This window comes from Notamacropus eugenii, chromosome 2, assembly GCF_028372415.1.
Source record: "Notamacropus eugenii isolate mMacEug1 chromosome 2, mMacEug1.pri_v2, whole genome shotgun sequence".
In the NCBI taxonomy this organism is placed as follows: Eukaryota; Metazoa; Chordata; class Mammalia; order Diprotodontia; family Macropodidae; genus Notamacropus; species Notamacropus eugenii.
The window spans coordinates 36,041,113-36,061,287 of record NC_092873.1 but is presented as its reverse complement, the minus strand read 5'-3'; the positions used below and the strand labels follow the sequence as shown (position 1 = coordinate 36,061,287).

Sequence of the window (20,175 nt, the reverse complement as noted above, 5' to 3'; positions counted from 1 at the left end):
GTTACTAGGTTCTTCATAGCTGATGAACAGATCCATCCAGCGTGCTACAAACACTCCTAGGTAACTAGGTTCTTCATAGCTGATGAACAGATCCATCCAGCGTGCTACAAACACTCCTAGGTAACTAGGTTCTTCATAGCTGATGAACAGATCCATCCAGCGTGCTACAAACACTCCTAGGTAACTAGGTTCTTCATAGCTGATGAACAGATCCATCCAGCATGCTACAAACATTCCTAAGCAAGTAGGTTCTCCATGACTGATGAACAGATCCATCCAGCATGCTACAAACACTCCTAGGTAACTAGGTTCTTCATAGCTGATGAACAGATCCATCCAGCGTGCTACAAACACTCCTAGGTAACTAGGTTCTTCATAGCTGATGAACAGATCCATCCAGCGTGCTACAAACACTCCTAGGTTACTAGGTTCTTCATAGCTGATGAACAGATCCATCCAGCGTGCTACAAACACTCCTAGGTTACTAGGTTCTTCATAGCTGATGAACAGATCCATCCAGCGTGCTACAAACACTCCTAGGTAACTAGGTTCTTCATAGCTGATGAACAGATCCATCCAGCGTGCTACAAACACTCCTAGGTAACTAGGTTCTTCATAGCTGATGAACAGATCCATCCAGCGTGCTACAAACACTCCTAGGTAACTAGGTGGCCCAGTGGATAGAGTGCTAGACTAGAAGACACAGACACCTGGGTGCAAATGCAGCTTCAGATCCAAAGTGACCCTGGGCAAGTCATTTAAGCTTCGTTTCAGTTTCTTCCTAGGCAAAATGGCGGTGACAACAGCACCTCCCCCCACTGTGGTGACGACGCTAACCTTATAAAGGGTCACATAAAATGCCTTGTGGGGTTTTTTTGGTGGTTTCGTTTTTTCTATCCGGAAGATGCCAGTTGGGCTGTCCAGCTTATATATGTTGTCTCATTTCTTTTTCCTCGGATGGAGAAAAAAGATGAGGAGACTAGGATGGTACAATCCAACTTGTACCCAGAGGCAGAAACCGGAGCAGGAGGCAGAAGATCCTGGGTCGGTTCGGACCCTTCCGCTGCCCTCCTAGCGCAGGGCCAAGGGTGGCCCCAGCCCCTCAAACGTTACGCCAGGACCCCCAGGGGGCCCCGAGACGCCCGGCTCCCCGCTGAGTAACGTGAGCTCGCCCTAGAACTTGGGACCGGGAGAGCCGGGAGGCTCCCGTCCCCCACGGCCGCCGGACGAGGCAGGAATGCCAAGGCCGCCATCCTGCAGGGGGGGGGCCAGGGCACCCAGGGGCTTGGCCCACGGCCGGGCTAGCGCAGGGCATCGCCACCCCTTTGACCTCGGGGTGCTTCCCCCTCCCCTAGCCGGCCAAAGCGAGGGGCTGGAGCCCACCTCTAAGGCCGCTTTTTGGGACTCGCCCTCGGGGCCGGCGGAGGGCTAGCGAGCCGTGCAGGCCCGAGCGGAGGTCCGGCAGAACCTGCCGGCCGGGGGCTGGCGGGGAAAGAGGCGGGGCCGGAACTCTGGTTAGGGGGCGGGGCTAGAAGGAGGGACGTGTCTCCTCTTGGCTCTGGCCTCGGAGCCTCGAGCAGGGAAGCCGAGGCTGAGGGGGCGGGCGGGGCAAGGGAGAGGAGCGCGTTCTGGCTCCGCCCCCTTCCGCCTCCCTCGCGCTTTCGCTCGTTCGCGGCGGGCGCCGCGGGGGGGAGGGTTGGGAGGCGCCGGGCCGGGCCTGGGCGGAGCTCGCGGCGTCTCCTCCTCGCGCCGTCCCCCGCGCAGGCGGCTAGTCGGCCCTCGGAGCCTCCGCACGGAACTCGCGGGGGCCGGGCCGGGGCCGGGGCCGCGGGGGCCGCTATGTCTCTGCTCTTGGCCGTGCTGCTGGCCTTGCTCGTGGCTGTGCTCTGCACCCTCTTCTTCTGCCGGTGAGGGGCCGCTGGGGCTGAGAGAGGGGCGAGGGGGCCGCGGGAGCGCGCGCGGAGGGAGGGGCCGGGCGGCGGGGGCGCGCGCGGAGGAGGGGCCGGGCGGCGGGGGCGCGCGGGCTGGGGAGGGGCTCCAGGGAAAGGGGAGGACCCGTGGGCTGTGGGAGGGGAGCCCCTGGTTTGGTGCTCTGGGTTCCGGGTGACCTTGGGCAAGTCCCCCGCCCCTACAGACCTTGGCACCGCCTGCCGCGTCCGGGTGCTGCCCTCCTCCTCCGCCTCAGTTTCCTCTGCTGCACTGCAGGGGTCACTGGGCCCCTTGCCCACCTCCCGGGCTCGCCCTCCCCTCCCCCAAGCCCACGCAGCCTTCCCTCTCGCCCCTTTTCTGGGGGGAGTACCTGGTCCATCTCGCCCTTGCCTGGCCCCGACCACCCCCAGGCCGCCCTTGGGTGGCCCCAGAGCGGCGGGGTCCTCCCTTCCAGGGAGGCTGTGGTCCCTTTTTCCGCGTGCAGCCTGAGTTCTAACGGTGGGCCGGGAGCAGGGGGGAGTTCCCCAGTCCACCTCGGAGGGCTGGGGGGAGATCTGGGGAGCCCTGAATCCACTGGTTTTCTCAGGGCGATGGGAGCATGGGGGCCCCTCACCTAGACCCTGGGTCTGGAGGCCAGACCCCTGAGGCGCTGGGGCTCCAGAGCCAGAAGTCTGTCACTTCACAGCCGAGGAAACTGAGGCTCAGAGAGGTTGCCCAGATAGTCAGTGGCACAGCAGGATCATCGAGTCCCCCCTCATTTCACCGGGGCATTCCCAGAGTTGCCCCCGTAGCAAGTGCCTGAAGCAGGATGGCTCTTTGGGCTGGACCCACCAGGAGGGGAAGGAGAAAATAGAAACTTTGGGGAAGCCTAGTCCACAGACCAGAACACTCATGAGATCCTTCTGCCAGCCCACATGTCTGCAGAGTCCCACAGACACCTAGTGCTCACCAGCATCTTTTGGCAGGTGGCTTCTGATTCGATTGGCCACCAAGTGGTGTCATCGAAGTCTCCAAGCCGAGCTCAAGATAGGCTCCTTCGGCTTCTTCTGGATCCAGAACGTTAGTCTGAAGTTTGAGCAGCACGAGCAAACAGTGGTGAGTCCGAGGGAATTCCCTGAATCACCAGGTGGAGGGGAAACCCAGCTGAAATCAGCAGTGGCCAAGAATGTTTTGCCTTGTCCACAATGATGTCCTGTTGTTTCCTACAATTCTAATGATTTTTTTTAAATTATTTTTTAATGTTTAACAATCACTGCCATACAATTGCGATTTTATCCCCCCCACCTACCCCCCACTACCCCCCTCCCTCCCCACGACTGCATACAATTCTGTATAGATTCTACATATACTTTCCTATTGAGTATATTTTCACTATAGTCATGCTATGTAGTCAGACTAAGATAAATGAAAGAAATCGTATAACAAATCAGAACATGATACACAAACACATACACATACACAGACATGATCTGCTACATTTTGTGAGTGACTTCCATATTTCTTTCTCTGAGTGTGGAAGGCAGTTTGCCTTGAGAACCACCTTTGGGATTTTTTTTTTTATAAGAAGTTTTTGCGTTATTACAAAATTCCAAGTCTACCAGAAAAAACTCTCACACACTGTGGTCGTTGCTGTGCACAAAGTTCTCCTGGTTCTGCTCCTTTCACTCAGCATCAGGTCATATAAGTCCTTCCAGGCCTCTCTGAAGTCTTCTTGTTCATCATTTCTTATGGCACAATAGTACTCCATTACATTCATATACCATAATTTATTCAGCCATTCCCCAATTGATGGACATCCCCTTGACTTCCAGTTTTTGGCAACTACATAGAGTGCTGCTATAAATATTTTTGTACATGTGGGACCCTTTCCCATTTTTATGATCTCTTGGGGATATAGTCCTAGTAGCGATATTGCTGGGTCAAAGGGTATGCACATTTTTGTAGCCCTTTGGGCATAGTTCCAAATTGCTCTCCAGAATGGTTGGATGCGCTCGCAGCTCCACCAACAATGAATTAGTGTTCCAACTCTCCCACATCCTCTCCAGCATTTATCATTTTCTTGTTCTGTCATGTTTGCCAATCTTATAGGTGTGATGTGGTACCTCAGAGTTGTTTTGATTTGCATCTCTCTAATCAATAGTGATTTAGAGCATTTTTTCATATGATTATAGATATCTTTAATTTCTTCCTCTGAAAATTGCCTGTTCATATCCTTTGACCATTTATCAATTGGGGAATGACTTGTAAATTCTAATGATTTTCAAAATATTTCATTTATTGGTACTTTTGGAATTTACTGTGGTGTGTCATAAGAGGCATCACGAGATGGTGTTCAGAGGCTTAGCTTCAAAGTCAGGATGGCCTGAGATCAGATCTTGTTTTTGACATACTGATCCTGGCCAGGTCACTGTATCCCAAGCAAACCTCTAAGACTACAACATTGTAGATGACTTGCCAGTCTGCATTAGTGAAGACAATTTCCCAATGAAATTATAGGACCAGACCAAAAAAAACCCGGTATGAGATGTGGCTCTTATCCTCTTGTTGTTTTGGCCTGTCAGTTTTTATTGGGGAAAAAAGTCCTGTCCCATTATGTTTTCTAGTTATGCACTCTGTGGCTCAGTTCCCCATTTCAGAAATGACAGAAGTGGTCAAGTATGACCTCAGAGGGCCGTTCCAGCTCTAAATCTGTCATTCCGCAAGCACACTTCTGTTAACATTCCTTTGGTTCTGTATTCTCTATTTTGTTCCATTGATCTACTTTCATAGTTTAAAAAAATTTTGATTTGACCACTACTTTTGAGATCTTTTATTTCCCCTATAATTTTCCTTGGTGGTGTCATTCCTGATAAATTTTAATCACAATCCTATGAAGCAGCTGAATGGTATTTTGATTGGAATTGCATGAAATCCATATTTTAATTTGCTTTGCTATGTTGGATTAACCTAATCATGCATACAGTTATTTAATAATCCAGCTATTTATCAACCATGGTTTCTTCAATGTTAGGTAGCTTTCCCAGCTATTTACTTCTTTGTGTTAATCCTGGATCTAACCTGAGAATACCAGGTTTAGGACAAGTTGGTAGGTCAATCATGAATGGTTATTGAGCGCCAGCTGTGGCCCTACTTGGGCTCTGTAGAAGGATAGAAGAGAAATAGCTCACAGTGTAATGGGAGAAATGAAAAGATTTATAAAGTAAATATAACGATTATGACTTGGAGATGCACACTGAGAGAAAACACAGCAGTTGCTATCTATTCACCCTGCCTAACTTGCGCTCCTGGTGGATTCTCCTTACACATCTTGCTCTTCAGATGCACTACAGCATCATTGAAAGGGCATTGGAAAGATCTGGATTTGAACCGTGGCTCAGTCGCTGGTGTGACCCATCCCTCTGGGCCTTGCCTGCCTCTAGGGAGATGCCAGAGGTTCCTTCCAGCCCCCAGTCTACCGTCTGTGATTTCTTTGAGGCTGTCTCTTCTTCAGCTGTGAATTAGCAATAGTAATAGTATTTCTCTAAAATGAGTTCCTACGTGTCAAAGCTGGTGCAGACCTTACAAGAGCTGTATGTGCAGATGAGCTGCACAATAACAATCCTGATGGTACTGAGCTCAGCTCAGGTAGCCTTCCTGATGTCCTCAGCTGTTAGTGCTTGCTCCTTCTCCTCTTCCTAGAGCACCTTGTCCTTTGCCCCCTTTTCTTCCCGACTTTGTAGAATGTTGATCTGTGTGGTGCCAAAATGTCTTCCCACCATGCCTTTTCCCACAAGCAGACTAGAATCTTGAGGGCAGGGACTATTTTTGTCTTAGCGCAGTGCTTTGCATGTGGTCAGTGCTTAATAAGTGTGTGTGGAACTGAACTGATATAGGTGGGTTTAGTGTGAGCCAGTGAGGATCACCTTCCTCCCCTGCTTCTCCTCGGCTCCTGCCTCTGACCCCAGTGTCCCAGTGACCTTTGTGTCTACTGTGGAGATTGTTGGATTGCCTGAGCCTTAGTGGGCAGTGGCCGCACAAAACCTTTTTCCTTACCGTTCCAGGAAATTGATAGTGTGTGGATTTCCAGCAAACTCCTGAGCCATGATCTGCCGTGAGTATCTCATCTTACCTTTTCCATTAGGGAGATTTGTAGCTTGGGGTTGGGAGTTGTTGAATGGGATCTGATTGATGAGAAGCCTTTCAGCCTGAGGTGGGAACGGGGTCTTTGTCTCCTTAAAGCCTCCATATTGGTTTGTATGTGAACTTGGTAAGACAAATATTGATATGTTCCACCAGCCCTAACTTCCTGAACCAAAACCTGCTCTCAGGGAAGTTGGGATGTTAGTGGGAAGGAATGGTTGTCTGGCTGAAACCCTGATTAAGGTACTGGTGGTAGTCAGGTCTCTCCTGGGGGCAGGCACTATGTGGCACTGTGTTTCGGGGAGGTGCGGATCAGAACTGACCTACAGAAGATGTCTGGCCTGCCTACTTCTTTCTCCACGACCCCTGGGGTGGATCATAGGGACATGCCCTTCAGCCCATCCTTGCTGAGGATCATGTGCCAGGTGAGATTGTCCCCATTTCCTGGATACTGTGGCAGTATGAACACAGAGGTCATGGATAGGCAGGCCCATGCTTCAAGCTGGTTTTAGTGACACGTCCCTTGTCTGAATTAGGGTTTTTCAAAGGGGTCAGCGGCTGTTTTTTGAGGTCCTAGGTTGCACTGCCTGTGGGATGGGAGGTATCTCTCCTCTTTATCTGAAGACCAGAGGAAAGAGGGCAGGTGTAGTGGCTTGCTCCTGGCTATTGTTCATGCTGGCTTCTTCCCCTCAGCTTTTCTCCATCCATGTGGACTCCATCAACATTATGGTTCTCAAGGTAGCTACCTCTGAGTCCCTGTGGCACATTCAGATCAGCAGGACCCGAATCCTTCTGGATAGTGATGGGAAGAGGTAAGTGCTGGGTGGGTTGAATCCTAGATGGCAGCATCTAACCCATTCTGGCACCAGAGAGTAGAAGCCAAGGCAGGGCTAGCTGGCAAAGTGGGTGAGTTACAGATCCATAGATGATATTCCCATCACCCAAATTAGGGCAGTTGCAGTGCCTGCTTTGAGCTGGTCATGAGGTCAGGTTGTCTACCCACCTTCCTTTCCTGTAAGCAAAGCTTGACTGGAGATGGAAGATGAGGAGGGAACACTGACCAAGGATTTTGATTTTTTTCTCCCCTATTTCCCAGAATTGACTGTGAGGTGAGCCTAAGCCAAGTGAACAGCAAAGTACTAAAGAGCGGTCAGTCGGTGAGTGTGTCATGGGGTCATGTGCTCACCTCTGTCCCATCCTCCATTCTGAGTGTGAGTTCGGGAACATCAGTGCCCCCATTATTATTTCCTATGCCAGTAGTTCTCTGTCAGCCTCACTGGGAATCCCTTGAGACCTGCTATGTCATCCATTCACCATCTTTTTGATCCAAGCCTTCTGGATATGAGGGGTTGATGTGTTGTCTGTCTCACTTACCTGTGTAGGAGGACACTTGCCTGGCAGAGCTCTCCCTAGCCATGGACCTGTGTGTGGAGATGGGTTTGAGTGACCTACAACTGAAGGCCATCACCCTAGATGTGTGGACCCTCCATGCCGAGCTGCATGAAGGTCTTTTCCATGGCCAGCTGCTGCACCCAAGCCTGGTACCTACCTTGAGACCAGGTAAAATGCCAGGTTAAGATAGACCTGTTGATCTGAAGATACATAGGAACCAAGTTCTGGGTTTCTCTATTCACCTACCATATTGTTAGCTATCACTGGTACTGGTTGTTGGCAAACAGGCCTCGACCTTGGGAATAGGTGGACCTGGAGTAAGAATGGGATTCCTTCAGATGCATCTGGTCTCTTTTTTGGGCTGGAGGAAGGAAGGAACGGCAGAATTCTGTGTCACTGGAACATTTCCCTGGTGGCATCTTGAGGGTGTTTGTTTTGGGGTTTTAGTGGACTGCAGACTCAATAGGAGTCAGCCATTTAGTACAGCACCCCAAAAAGCCTACAGCCTCAAGCTACATTGAAAGACCCCTAGTGTCTCAGCACAAAGGAGATCATGGTCGGATTTTACTGTTGTGGTAAGACTTCATCTGGAATCCTGTGTGCCTCATTTTAGTATCGACACCTCAGACGTTGTCTGTTGAAAGGACAGGCAAGATTGACGGGCCTAGAAATGATGCTACATATAGAGCCTTTGAAGGAATAAGGGATTTAACTGAAGAAGAAAAGGCAGGGGGTGGGGATTGGGGGAATGCACACGAATGTTCAAACATTTGAAGAGCAATCATATGGAGAAGGGAGCAGGCTTATTCTGTTTAGTTCCAGAAGCAAAGCTAGGTGTCTTGGATAGCAGTTGTAAATGCTGGTTTTATGTAAGGAAATTCTTTCTGACCATTAGAGCTGTTTCAAAGTGGACCAGAATGCCTTGGAGAGTAATGAGTTTCTTGCCTACTTGAGATGTTCTGGCAAAGTCTGGGGGTAGGGAGCCTGCTCCTTGGGGACATTGTAAAGGCGATTTTTGTACAACATGTTCATGGTGGACCAGATGGCCTCTGAGGTCCCTTTAAACCCTCCAGTACTGGGGTGGTCAGGGTAGAGGGAACAGACTGACTTTGTGTGAAAGGAAAAGGCCTTTGGGGAGAATCCAAGGGCCTTTTCTTGCACATGGATCAGTGTATGCAGAGCCTCTGTTTTTCTTATTTGCAGAGGTGCCAGAGGACTTGACTGAGCCAACCATTCCTGGCTTGAACCTCCTTCAGCTACTCCCAGGGAAAGTGAAAATAGAGATGGAGAATACCAGTGTGGTGCTGTCCATGCACAGTCACAAGAAGTGAGGGCCTGTCCAGGGCAGGGCAAGGTAGGGACAGGGATGGAGGGTTGTGGGGCCTGAGCCTGCCTCGTTTCTTGCCTAGGCATCTCCACTGGACCCTGAAGCTGCTGCAGTTCAATTACCATCGTGATGAGGACCAGCTGCCCCTTCGAAGTTTCACAGCCAATTCAGACGTGGCCCAGATGAGCACCGAGCTGCTGCTAGAGGGTGGGTAGGATGCCTGGTGCCCAAGGGACGTCAAGAGGAGGGCATGCATTAGGTCCCATTCATTCTAAATTGGGATTAATGGGGGTGGGAAAGGCACTAAAAGGAACACGTCCCTAAACTCGTGGGAGATGGCTGAGGGAGGAAGGTGGGAGCTGGAAATCTACTTCTCTCCCTCTGAGCCCCCGATGGCCGATGGCCTTTTTACCTCCTGCAGATGGGCTGCTGCTTTCTCAGAGCCGTCAGCGAATCATCTGCCTAAATTCCCTAAAGGCCAGTGTGCAGGTGAGAGCCTCAGGCCCTCCTTGGCCCCCACCTGACCGTTAGTTGCTCCCTGATCTGGTAACTGGTCCCCTTCCAAAGGGGGAGTGTGTGGAGAGACCAAGCCCCTCCTCCTCCTCCTCCTCCTCCTCCTTTTCTTTCTCTTCATTCTCATCCTCCTCCTCCACCTTAGCCTTGTACCTTCCTCTAGGTGACCACCATCGACCTCTCTGCCTCTCTGGTGCTCAGCACGTGTATCGTCCACTACCGGCACCAGGAATTCTCTCACTGGCTGCACATGTTAGTGCGAGAAAGGCAGGGGCCAGGGCAGCCCATCTCCCAGCCCAGGAAAACCAGGTGAGATCAGCTGTCTCCCAGTGTTGCACCTTCTAGCTTGGTTCCTTAGGACACTGCTGATGTGTTCCAGATGGGTATCCTTCCCACATGAGCAAGTACATTGTGGGCACTCAGTAAATATACAAGAGCTCCACATCATGGCTCTCCTTGCAGTTCTTTTATAAATGTTTGGAGTCATGTTGCACTCAAGGGCTGAATTAGTTTTTTGTTGATGGTGATGGTTGTAGCTTTTTGGGGTTTGGGGTTTCTTAGCTAATTTTTGTAGAAACTAGAGGGAACAGGCCTTTTAGTGTATTTTCAGTTCTTCAGTCTTATTCCTGCTGTTTTCTCTCTCCTATTCTGAGAATTATAGTGACGCTCGAATTCTCTGCTCTGACCTCAGAGCCAACCAGAACCTGTCTCCAGATAGGGAGCTGACTCTTTCTTTCCTTCCCTTACAGTGGTGTTTTTCTCTCCATACAGAATCTTCCCTCAAATTCTGGCCCCGATCATCCTCAGCACTTCTATCTCCAATGTCAATGTTTCCATTCAGCTTGGAGATACACCACCCTTTGCTCTGGGCTTCAATTCCATCTCTCTAGGTAAGATTCCTGGGAGAGAAGCAATGAGTATGTCCATTTTAGGGGAACCAAGCTAGCTTAACATCTTGATGGTCTTGGTTTGAGTGTAGGAAGCTGAAGACACCACATCATCCCCTCCCACCATCTTCCCTTCAGATTACCAGCACCTGAGGCCCCAGAGCATCCATCAGCGGGGTGTCCTGGCTGTGGACCACTTGTGCTGGCGTGTGGGAAATGACTCTCACATCCAACGGGCGCCCCACCCACCCAACATGCATGTCTGGGGTGAGGCCCTTGTCCTCGACTCCTTCACCCTACAGGTAGGTGAGGAGACCCTGGTCCTTGTGTCCCATGCTAGGCATCCATAGAGCCCTTCACACATTCCCTCTTGACTCAACTGTGAAATGATGAGCGTCTCATAATGAGTCATAGGACTGGGGGAATGGCCCACATCTGGACATCTCTGTTCCCTCTCTAGGGCAGCTATAACCAGCCCCTGGGGCTGAGCAACACTCAGTCGGACACCCTCTTCCTAGACTGTACCATCCGTGGTCTGCAGGTGGAGGCATCAGACACCTGTGCTGAATGTCTCTCCCGCATCCTTTCGCTGTTGGGGCCTTGGTCCAAGAAGCCAGCCCCATCCAGGGAGTTTCCTTTTGGGGAATCTCCAGTGCTTCTGTGGAAGGTGGACTTCAAGGTGGAGGATATGAACCTATTCACCCTTTCTAGCCTGGTGGGTAAGTGAGGGCCCAGTAGCTCCAGTGAGAAGCCATGTGCAGAGTTGGCAGCCTTGAGCCTGCTGGCACTCAAGGACCTTCCGTTATAAAACCAGCTGATACGGGTCTGCTTCATTCTCCAGGGGCTGGCCTATTGTGCTCATTGGTCTGGTTTACTGTCAGCTCCAAGTTAAGGGACTGGGGGTGAAGGGTGGAAGTGGTACTGTCATTCAGGGACTGATCTTATTTTTAAACACTCCTAAGAGGTGAGGTGTGCATTGCACTTAGATAGTTGGATCTGTGCTCCCATTTGTGGCCTTTACTGCACAGGTTAAGAATACACAGAAGGATTCAGGTCTGTTCACATCACAGTCTTTCCATGTCTTTGCAACCTATCTCTCTGTAATTCTTCCATTGAGGATCCACCCCTGCTATGGAGGTGCTATTTCCCTGTAGCAGATGAGAAAATGAGACATACAGATCTAGGCCATTTTCTTTTTCTTTCTTTTTTTATTGAATAACACGGGGTGACTGGGGATGTGGTGGGGGTGGGAGAGAGGGGTTGTCAATGTCTCTTGCATAGCCTAATCTAGATGGGTCCCTTGTAAGGGATGAACTCTGAGGTGACCTTGGGATGAAGAATGAGAGGGTAGAATGGGTTGACTGGTAGGAGAGAAGAGAGTGGAAGTGAAGAGAATGGATGAAAGAGGAGAGGAGGAACTTTAGCTGCCACTTGAGAGTGAGAAGCAGCAGGCTAATTCGATATCTGGGATTCTAGGAGCCTCGGAGATCCGACTGGATACCTTGACAGTCTTGGGCAGTGCAGAGAGTTCCACTGTGGGTATCCAGGGACTCGTGTTGGCCCTGGTGAAGACAGTTACAGAGAAGATGCAGCCGTGTTGCAAGGCCCCTGACATTCCCACTCCTGTCCTCAGCCTTTCTATGCTCTCCGTCACCTACCACAGTAGCATCCGTTCTCTAGAGGTAAGGCCTGGGCAGTGGAGGATGGGGTCAGCAGCCCCTTAACTCGTGGTTTGAATCCTTGTCCCATGGAAAATAAGCTGCAGCATTGGCTTTTCAGCCTGCTGTCCCTCTGACCTCACTGGAGTTTTCTGGACTTCCATGATTGGGCAGACCTTGAAAGGCTTTCCTAAAAACCTTCATAGTGGGGACTGTGGGGGAGGGATGGGCTATGTTCCTCCCTCTGAGACATCATTGTCCTTTGAAGAAGCCAAGACTGCTTTGGTAAGAATGAGCCTTGAGGCAGTTTGTTTCCTATGACCTGCTGGACAGTCTTTTTAGAGCTACTTTCTGTTTCCTCTGTCTCATGACAGTGCCCTTCATAATACTCATTACCTCAAGATATAGTTTGGGAAAACTTAATGCTTTCCCAATTTAAGCTTGACTTTTAATATTAATTTTTAAAGTGTCACTCAGGGATGAAACTGATATACAGGACATTTTCATATTAGTTGTTCTCATCTAATTGCATCTGTGAAATGCTGGGACATGGCCATTGATACAGGTATCTGGTGGGAACAATAAGCCTAGTAATACTAGCATACGTTGAGAAGCATACATTTGGTCACATCTCACTTGGTCATTTTGTAAATTGTTTTCCTGGTTTCCATTACTTTACTCTATATCAGTTCATACAAGTCTATCTAAATTTCTCTGAATTCTTCATATTCATCATTTCTTACGGCTCAATGAAATTCCATTACATTTTTCTATCCCAGTTCAGCAGTACCTAGGTTAATGAGCATCTAACTTTCCTTCCAGTTCTTTTCTAACATAGATGTTTGTATGTAGGGTGGGACTTATTGCTCAATCATTGACCTTCTTGGGGTGTGCTGAGTGGTAGGTTAAAGGATTATGTACCATGTAGTGACTTTAAATAGAATTCCTAACAGTTTTTCTTGAATAGTTGGACCACTGTGTGATCTCACTGACAGCACACACTGCATTAGGGGCCTTTCTTCTCACTGCCTCTCCAACGTTTTCCAGCTTTATCTTTTGTCATCTTTGGCAGGGTAATGATGGATAGATATATCCTGAAGCCTCTGAGTTGTTTAATTTGGTATTTCTTTTATTGTTGGCGATTTGGATATTCTTTCACATGACTGCTTTTCCTCTTTTGAAAACTGCCTGCTCACATCCTATCCTTTGACCACTTGTCTGTTGGGAAATGAGTCTTGTGCTGAGTGATGTGCTGAGGAGGACAAGAACGTCATGTGTCACATGAGGACATGTTAAAGGAACTGGGAGTGTCAACCTGAAGGAGAGAAAACGGGAAACATGAGCATTTTCTTTTGCGTATTGAAGGCCTCTCACATGCAGAGGGGATTCAACTTGTACTGTTTGGCTCCAGAAGCAAAACCAGGAACAGTAGATGGAAGCTGGAAAGAGACCATTTTAGATGATGGGGGAAAATCTTCCTAATTGTAAGAGCTATTCCAAAGTAGAATGGAGAGGTTCCCTCTCCTTGGAGGTCTCCAGTTGCAAATGACTGGACTATTCTGTGGTAGATTCCCTTTGACTGTGCGTTGGGCAGGGTGTAGACTGCAGTTCCTTGCAACTGTCAAATGCTGTGATATTTATATGCTTGTGCCACTTCTCTGTATACCTCAAATAGATCTTTATCAGGATATAATAGACTGTCATCAGATATCTGCTGTAAAGGTTTTTTCTCTCAATTTACTCCCTATCTTTTAAGTATCAGTTTGATTTATACAATAGCTTTTCAGTTTATACAATAATCAAGATTATCCACTTCACCTTTTGTGATCATCTTTATCTCTTCTTTAGTTGGGAGTTCTTTCAGTAGCATTAGTTGTGCAAGGCACTTCCATTCTTCTCTCTCTTTTTTTTAATGGCATTACCTTTTATGTTTATGCTATATATCCATAAAGAGCTTATTGTGGTGTAAAATTATTAGTCTAAACGTCATTTTCTGCCAAACTGCCTTCCTAATAGTTTTTCTTGACTAGAAAGTCCTTATCTCAGTACTTGGTGTTCTTAGGTTTACTAAACAGTAATTAGTGGCTTCTGGGCCTTCCTTATCTAGTGTGTACCACTGATCAGCTTTTTCGTTTTTCAACCAGTACCAGATAGCTTTTATGATTAGTGTTTTCTGGTATAGTTTAAGATCTGGTAATGGTAGACCCCTTTGTCCCACTTTTTTCATTATTTTCCTTGACTTCTTTTTCCAGATAAATTTTGTTATTATTTTGTCTAGTCTTATAAAGGGAAGGGAAGGTCAGTACAGGTCCTTGGATAGCCTTGTATATAGGATTTGGATATAGCACCTGTTATACACTAAACCTTGTACTAAGTTCTGGAGATGCAAAAAGAGGCAAAAGACAGTCCCAGTCCTCAAGCCACTTACAATCTAATTAAGGAAACAGCTTGCAAATGAATATATGCAGGCTATGTATGAATATATACATTATATATATATGTGTATATATATGTATAGTGTATATACATACACTCAAATAACATTTATATAACTTACACATATATACACACAAATACAAAGCAGGCTTTGTACAATTTAAATTGGAAATAATTAACAGAAAACACTGGAATTAAGAGGGGTTAGGGAAGGCTTCCTGTAGAAAGTGAGACTTTAATTGGAACTTGAAGGAAGCCTGGGATGTCAGTAGTCAGAACTGAGGAGGGAGAGTGTTTTAGGCATAGGAGACCAATAGAGAAGATACCTGGAGATGAGAGAGAGAATCTTGTTTCTGGAACAGCCAGAAGGCCTGTGTCACTGCATCAAAGAGTATATGTTGGGGAGTGAGGTATCAGAAGACTGGAAAGGGAGGGGAGGGATAAATTATGATGGCTTTGAATGCCAAACAGAGCATTTTGTATTTGATCCTGGAGGTGATAGGGAGCCCTTGGAGTTTACTGAATAGGGGAGTGACATGGTTGGACCTAGAAAATCCCTTTGCTGGCTTAACGGAAGCTGGACTGGAGTGGGGAGAGACTTCAGGCAGGCAGACCTACCAGCAGACTGTTAGAGTAATTTAGGTATGAAGTGGTAAGGGCCTGTACCAGGTGAGGATCGTGTTAGAGGAGAGAAGGGGACTTCTCACTTGATCCTCACAACCCTGCAAAGTAGGTGCTGTTGTTACACCCATTTTACACTTGAGAAAACTGAGACAAACAATAATTAAGCGACTTGACTAGTCACACAGCTAGTATGTAATTTGAACTCAGCTCTTTCTCCTGACTCCAGACTCAATAATGATCTATCCACTGCCTCCATGTCACTTGGCTGCCAGTAAAGTAACCTGTTGGTAGTTTGATTGACCTGATGTTCAATCTGTAAATTTATTGCCATTTTTGTTATATTGTTATATACCCAACCACAAACAACGAATATCTCTCCAATTATTTAAGTTTTCTTTTATTTTTGTGAGGCATATGTTTGTTGTTGCCCTCCCTCCATGTACTATATGCTGTAGCCAAACTGCACTCGACAGTCAGCCCTGTAAAGGTTCCCTACGTCCTGCCTGTGTAACTGTGCTTATGTTGTTCCCTGTGCCTGGAATGTCCTCCTTTCCCTGCACCCTTGAAAGTTTTAACTCAGAAGCTCCATTCTTGATAACACTATCCTTCATCTCCTCTGCTTCCTCCCTAGTGGTGACAGCCTCCATTCTTGGCCTTCGCATAGCAGCATTTTGCCCAGCAAAGCTAGGAAATACTTACAAGTGATAATGTATCTGTTAGTCGGTCACTTGGGTTGGTGTCTTGTCTTTTGATTACACCATCATCTCTGTTAGGGCAGGCATGGTATCTTGTCTATACCTTCTGTCTCACGGAAGGTACTTAATAAAGGTTGGTTGAATGGTGTTGAGTGATTTACAAAGGACTTTCCTCACAATAGCTCCATGCTGCAGGTGATGCTGATATTATCCTCATTTGACAGTTGAGAAAACTGAGGCACAGAGAAATGGTTAAGTGATTTGGCCACAGTCACGCAACCAGAGGATGACAGGGTGGGGATTAGAAATCAAGTATTCTAGTTATGAACCCAGTGCTCCTAAGAGTATACTTTCAACTTTTCATTGAGGGGAGTGCTAGACCAGCCACTGCAGGGAATGCCAAAGAAATAACTGATACCTGCCTTTAGGGAGTTTATAGACTAGTTGAAAAGACAACAAACAGACATGAAACAAATAGAAAACTTGTGTTGATGCAAGGCAATATAAAACGGACATTGGTATACTTGTTCTGAAGAAAATCAAAGCGAGGGAGCAACTTGGAAAAGTTTCTGGGTGGAAATGAGTCCTGCACAGGTCTGCAATGTTAATAACATGTTGGCTCCTGTCATCCTTCTGTCGTTTTGGGTAGCAGTATTGGATAGGCTTGAACGAGGAGAGAGTAACCTCTGTTGTTGATTCCCCCCCAAAGGTGCAGTGTGGTGCAGGACTGATGGTACTCTGGAGCCCCCCAGACCACATGTACCTGTACCAGCATGTCCTGGCCACGCTACAGTGCCGAGACCTCCTCAGAGCCCAGGAGGAGCCTCGAAGCCCTGCTGCTCCTGAGGCCAGCCCCCGTGAACCTGTCCCTCCGAAGCGACTCTTGAGCCTGACCTTGGAGGTGAGCACTGCCAAGCTGACTGCCTTTGTGGCCGAGGACAAGTTCATCACCCTGGTGGCAGAGAGCGTGTCCCTGAGTCGCCACAGTGGCTCCCTCCAAGTCTACTGCCCAGAACTGGCAGCTGGCTTCGATGGCAACAGCATCTTCAACTTCAAGGAAGTGGAGGTGCAGCTGCTGTCTGAGCTGGAAGAGATGATCTTGCACCGCAACCCCTTCCCCAACCTGGAGACCCTGCGCAACCGAGTCTGGCTATTCTCCCTGGGCTCTGTGTCAGTGGAGTTTCCTTATCAGTATGACTTCTCTCGGACCCTAGATGAGGCTGTGGGGGTGCAGAAGTGGCTGAAGGGGCTGCACCGAGGGGCTCGAGGTGGGGTACCACCAGAGCCGGCTCTACTCCCACCTGACCTTCTGATTAAGGTGCAGCACTTCTCTTGGGTCTTCCTGGATGACATCTTTGAGGTGAAGCTGCGAGACAACTACGAGCTGATGAAGGACGAAAGCAAGGAAAGTGCCAAGCGACTGCAGCTGCTGGATGCCAAAGTGGCCGCCCTCCGCAAGCAGCATGGGGAACTGCTCCCTGCCCGCAAGATTGAAGAGCTCTATGCCTCCCTGGAGCGCAAGAACATCGAGATCTACATCCAGCGCTCCCGCCGTCTGTATGGGAACACACCCATGCGCCGGGCCCTGCTCACCTGGACTGTGGCTGGGCTGGAACTGGTGGCCCTGGCAGATGCCTCCTTCCATGGGCCTGAGCGTGTGCTGGCACAGGTGCAGGAACTAGACCCTAGCAGCCCTTTCCCCAGCGAGGGCCTGGAACTTACCATTCAGTGGTGTCGTATGCTCAAATGCAACGTCAAGACTTTCCTTGGTAAATGGGGTTCTCCCTGCTGAATCTCTTGTCCGATAGACCAGCTTCCAGGAAGCTATGGGTGCAGTCTTGGCTAGGAAACCTCCCCACCTCCCATTTGGAACCCTGCGGGGCTTAAGGTAGATGGACTCCCTCTTCCTTCATAAGGGCCTCTCTGGGCTAGCAGTGCCCCTTGGGGCTAGGTCTTTTCTCCTGTACTAGAGGGTGATCTGTGTCCTTTCCCATACCTTGCTCAGTGATTTTACCATCCCAGTGGGGCATTCTAGGGCCTGCCTTGAGCTGAGGGTGAATGGGAGAACCCAAGGGAGATGACGTGGCTCCTGAGTGTCCTTCCTTACCTGTGTCTTTCCATGCAGTGCGGATCCGTGATTACCCTCGCTACCTGTTTGAAATTCGTGACTGGAGGCTGTTAGGCCGATTGGTGGGCACAGAGCAAAGCGGACAGCCCTGCTCCCGACGGCGACAGACCCTGCATCTGGGACTCCCTTGGGGTGATGTGGTTGTGGAAAGGAACATGCCCCCACTCAAGTTCTATCATGATTTTCATTGTGAGTGGGAGTGGATACTATAGAGAACTGGGGAGTTTGGTTTGGAGGGGAGATATCTATGATAAAGAGAGTGGGCAGTGAGATGAAGTTCATCTCCAAGACTTGGGGAGGAACCTGGGACTTTGGTAGACTGTCTGTATGTGACTAACCAACATTCCTTCCAGCTGAGGTCTTCCAGTACACAGTGGTGTGGGGGCCATGCTGGGACCCAGCCTGGACATTAATCGGCCAGTCTGTGGACCTTTTGACAAAGCCCTCAGCTGACCCCAGTGCCCCCTTGCCCTGGTGGGACAAGAGCCGCTTGCTTTTCCATGGAGACTGGCATATGGACATTGAACAGGCCAACCTCCATCAGCTGGCTACAGAGGTGAGCAGGTATTTTCATCACATGTGATTGGAATGATGGATGGTTGGAGCTCAGTGCTGTAGAGGTGTGTGTGTGGGATGAGGGGGAGGTATGGTCCCTTTCCTGATACCTCATTGAGTCCTTGGGATGCTTATAGGATCCCTATAATACAACTGAAAATATGCACTGGGAGTGGAGTCACCTGTTTTTTCACTGGAAGCCAGGCCAGTTTGTGTTCAAGGGGGACTTGGACATCAATGTGAGGACGGCCTCCAAGTGAGTCGAGTGGTGGGTATGGCCTTGGTTTGGGGTGGCAGGAATCTTGCCAAGGGGAAGGGGGAAGTTGGGGGAGTCAGGAGAAAGGGCACTGAGAGCCAGGGGCTCCTTTGTGAGGCAGGTATGATGACTGCTGCTTCCTACACTTGCCTGACCTCTGTATGACCCTGGACCTGCAGTGGTTGTGCCACGGCAACCCCCATGACCACCACAGCGTCATCCTTCGAGCACCAGAGTTCTTGCCCGAAGTGTCCCTGGGCCAGCTTCATGACTCCTATCGGGCCTTCAGATCGGAGAACCTTAACCTTTCTATCAAGATGGACCTGACTCAGCACAGTGGGAGTAAGGCTATGAGCAGGGGCTTACAAGGCATGGGCTGGGACCCTGGCAAACAAGAAAAAATATAGCGGGATTTGGTTTGGCATGTTACCTCGGGCCTTTGGTCCCTCATAACCAGGGTGGTTCCAATTTTAGTGCTTTGTCCCCTGTAAATAAGGCCTCCAGCTGAGGCCTTCCCCTTCTCTGCATCTGCAGCAATGTCCCAGCCCCGGATTCTGCTATATAGCAGCACTCTTCGATGGATGCAAAACTTCTGGGCGACGTGGACCAGTGTTACCCGGCCAATCTGTCGAGGAAAGCTTTTCAGTAACATGAAGCCGAGCAAAAAAAAGCTTGGCCAGCATTATAAGCAGCTCTCCTACACGGCCCTCTTCCCCCAGCTGCAGGTCTGAGCCATACCTTCCTACACCTTCTCCAGCAGAGCCTCTGTTCCTCTAAGCTCATCTGGACTTTGCCTTACATTATCTTAGGTTGTCTGCCACCCCTGTGTCTTTGTTCCTTGCTGTGGGCCCCAGAGTCTGTCCTTTCCACCTCTTATCATACTCTTGGTCATCTACTGACTCGTTTTTTCTCAATTTCATAGTCTTTCTTTTTTTTTCCTGCTGTTTAAAAAATTTATTTAGTATTTTATTTTTCCCAAGTTACATATAAAAGCATTCATTTTGAAACCTCTAAGTTCCAAATTCTCTCCCTTCCTCCCCCACCACATCCCTTCATTGAGAAGGTAAGCAGTTTGATATGGGTGATATGTGTGTAGTCATGCACAATATATCCATAGTAGTCATGTTGTGAAAGAAATCATAGACAAAAAGAACTCAAGAAAAAGAAGGTAAAAAACAGTTTGCTTCAGTCTGTGCTTAGACGCCACCAGTTCTTTGTCTGGGGATGGATGGCATTTTTCATCATAAGTCCTTCAGAGATGTCTTGGATTGTCGTATTGCTGAGACTTAGCTAAGTCCTTCACAGCTGGCCATCTTACAGTATTGCTGTATCTTTGCACATACAAGTCTTTCCAGGTTATTTTGAGAGCATCCTGCTCATGATTTCTTACAGCATAACAGTATTTCTTCATAATCATAAACTACAACTTGTTCAGACATTCCCCAATTGATGGACATCCCCTCAGTTTCTAATTCTTTGCCCCCAGAAAAGAGCTGCTATAAATGTATTTGTACATATCGGCCTTTTTCCTTTTTGTTTTTTCTCTCTTCTGGGATACAGACATAGTAGTGGTATTGCTAGGTCAAAGGGTATGCATGCTTTTATAGCCCTTTTGTCATAGTTCCAAATTGCTCTACAGAATGGTTGAATCAGTTC

General features: G+C 48.6%; 1 protein-coding gene across 2 annotated transcripts in view; it reads left to right on the top strand.

The window, feature by feature from the left end:
* Positions 1–1,738: 1,738 nt before the first annotated feature.
* BLTP2 (bridge-like lipid transfer protein family member 2) overlaps positions 1,739–20,175 on the top strand; it is a 33,445-nt gene continuing 15,008 nt past the window's right edge. Inside the window, exons 1-21 of one of the 2 annotated variants that reach the window (XM_072639777.1) lie at positions 1,739–1,907; positions 2,895–3,024; positions 5,970–6,019; positions 6,326–6,473; positions 6,742–6,860; positions 7,145–7,205; positions 7,431–7,608; positions 8,644–8,767; positions 8,850–8,974; positions 9,189–9,256; positions 9,444–9,589; positions 10,052–10,170; positions 10,306–10,469; positions 10,628–10,886; positions 11,644–11,849; positions 16,290–17,349; positions 17,706–17,897; positions 18,062–18,264; positions 18,401–18,519; positions 18,641–18,861; positions 19,054–19,244. In XM_072639777.1, coding sequence (XP_072495878.1) covers positions 1,840–1,907; positions 2,895–3,024; positions 5,970–6,019; positions 6,326–6,473; positions 6,742–6,860; positions 7,145–7,205; positions 7,431–7,608; positions 8,644–8,767; positions 8,850–8,974; positions 9,189–9,256; positions 9,444–9,589; positions 10,052–10,170; positions 10,306–10,469; positions 10,628–10,886; positions 11,644–11,849; positions 16,290–17,349; positions 17,706–17,897; positions 18,062–18,264; positions 18,401–18,519; positions 18,641–18,861; positions 19,054–19,244 — 3,951 coding nt within the window. In that variant the 5' untranslated portion in view covers positions 1,739–1,839. Of the gene's footprint in view, positions 1,908–2,894; positions 3,025–5,969; positions 6,020–6,304; positions 6,474–6,741; positions 6,861–7,144; positions 7,206–7,430; positions 7,609–8,643; positions 8,768–8,849; positions 8,975–9,188; positions 9,257–9,443; positions 9,590–10,051; positions 10,171–10,305; positions 10,470–10,627; positions 10,887–11,643; positions 11,850–16,289; positions 17,350–17,705; positions 17,898–18,061; positions 18,265–18,400; positions 18,520–18,640; positions 18,862–19,053; positions 19,245–20,175 lie in introns of those variants that run through there. The other variant, XM_072639778.1, reaches the window with a different exon arrangement.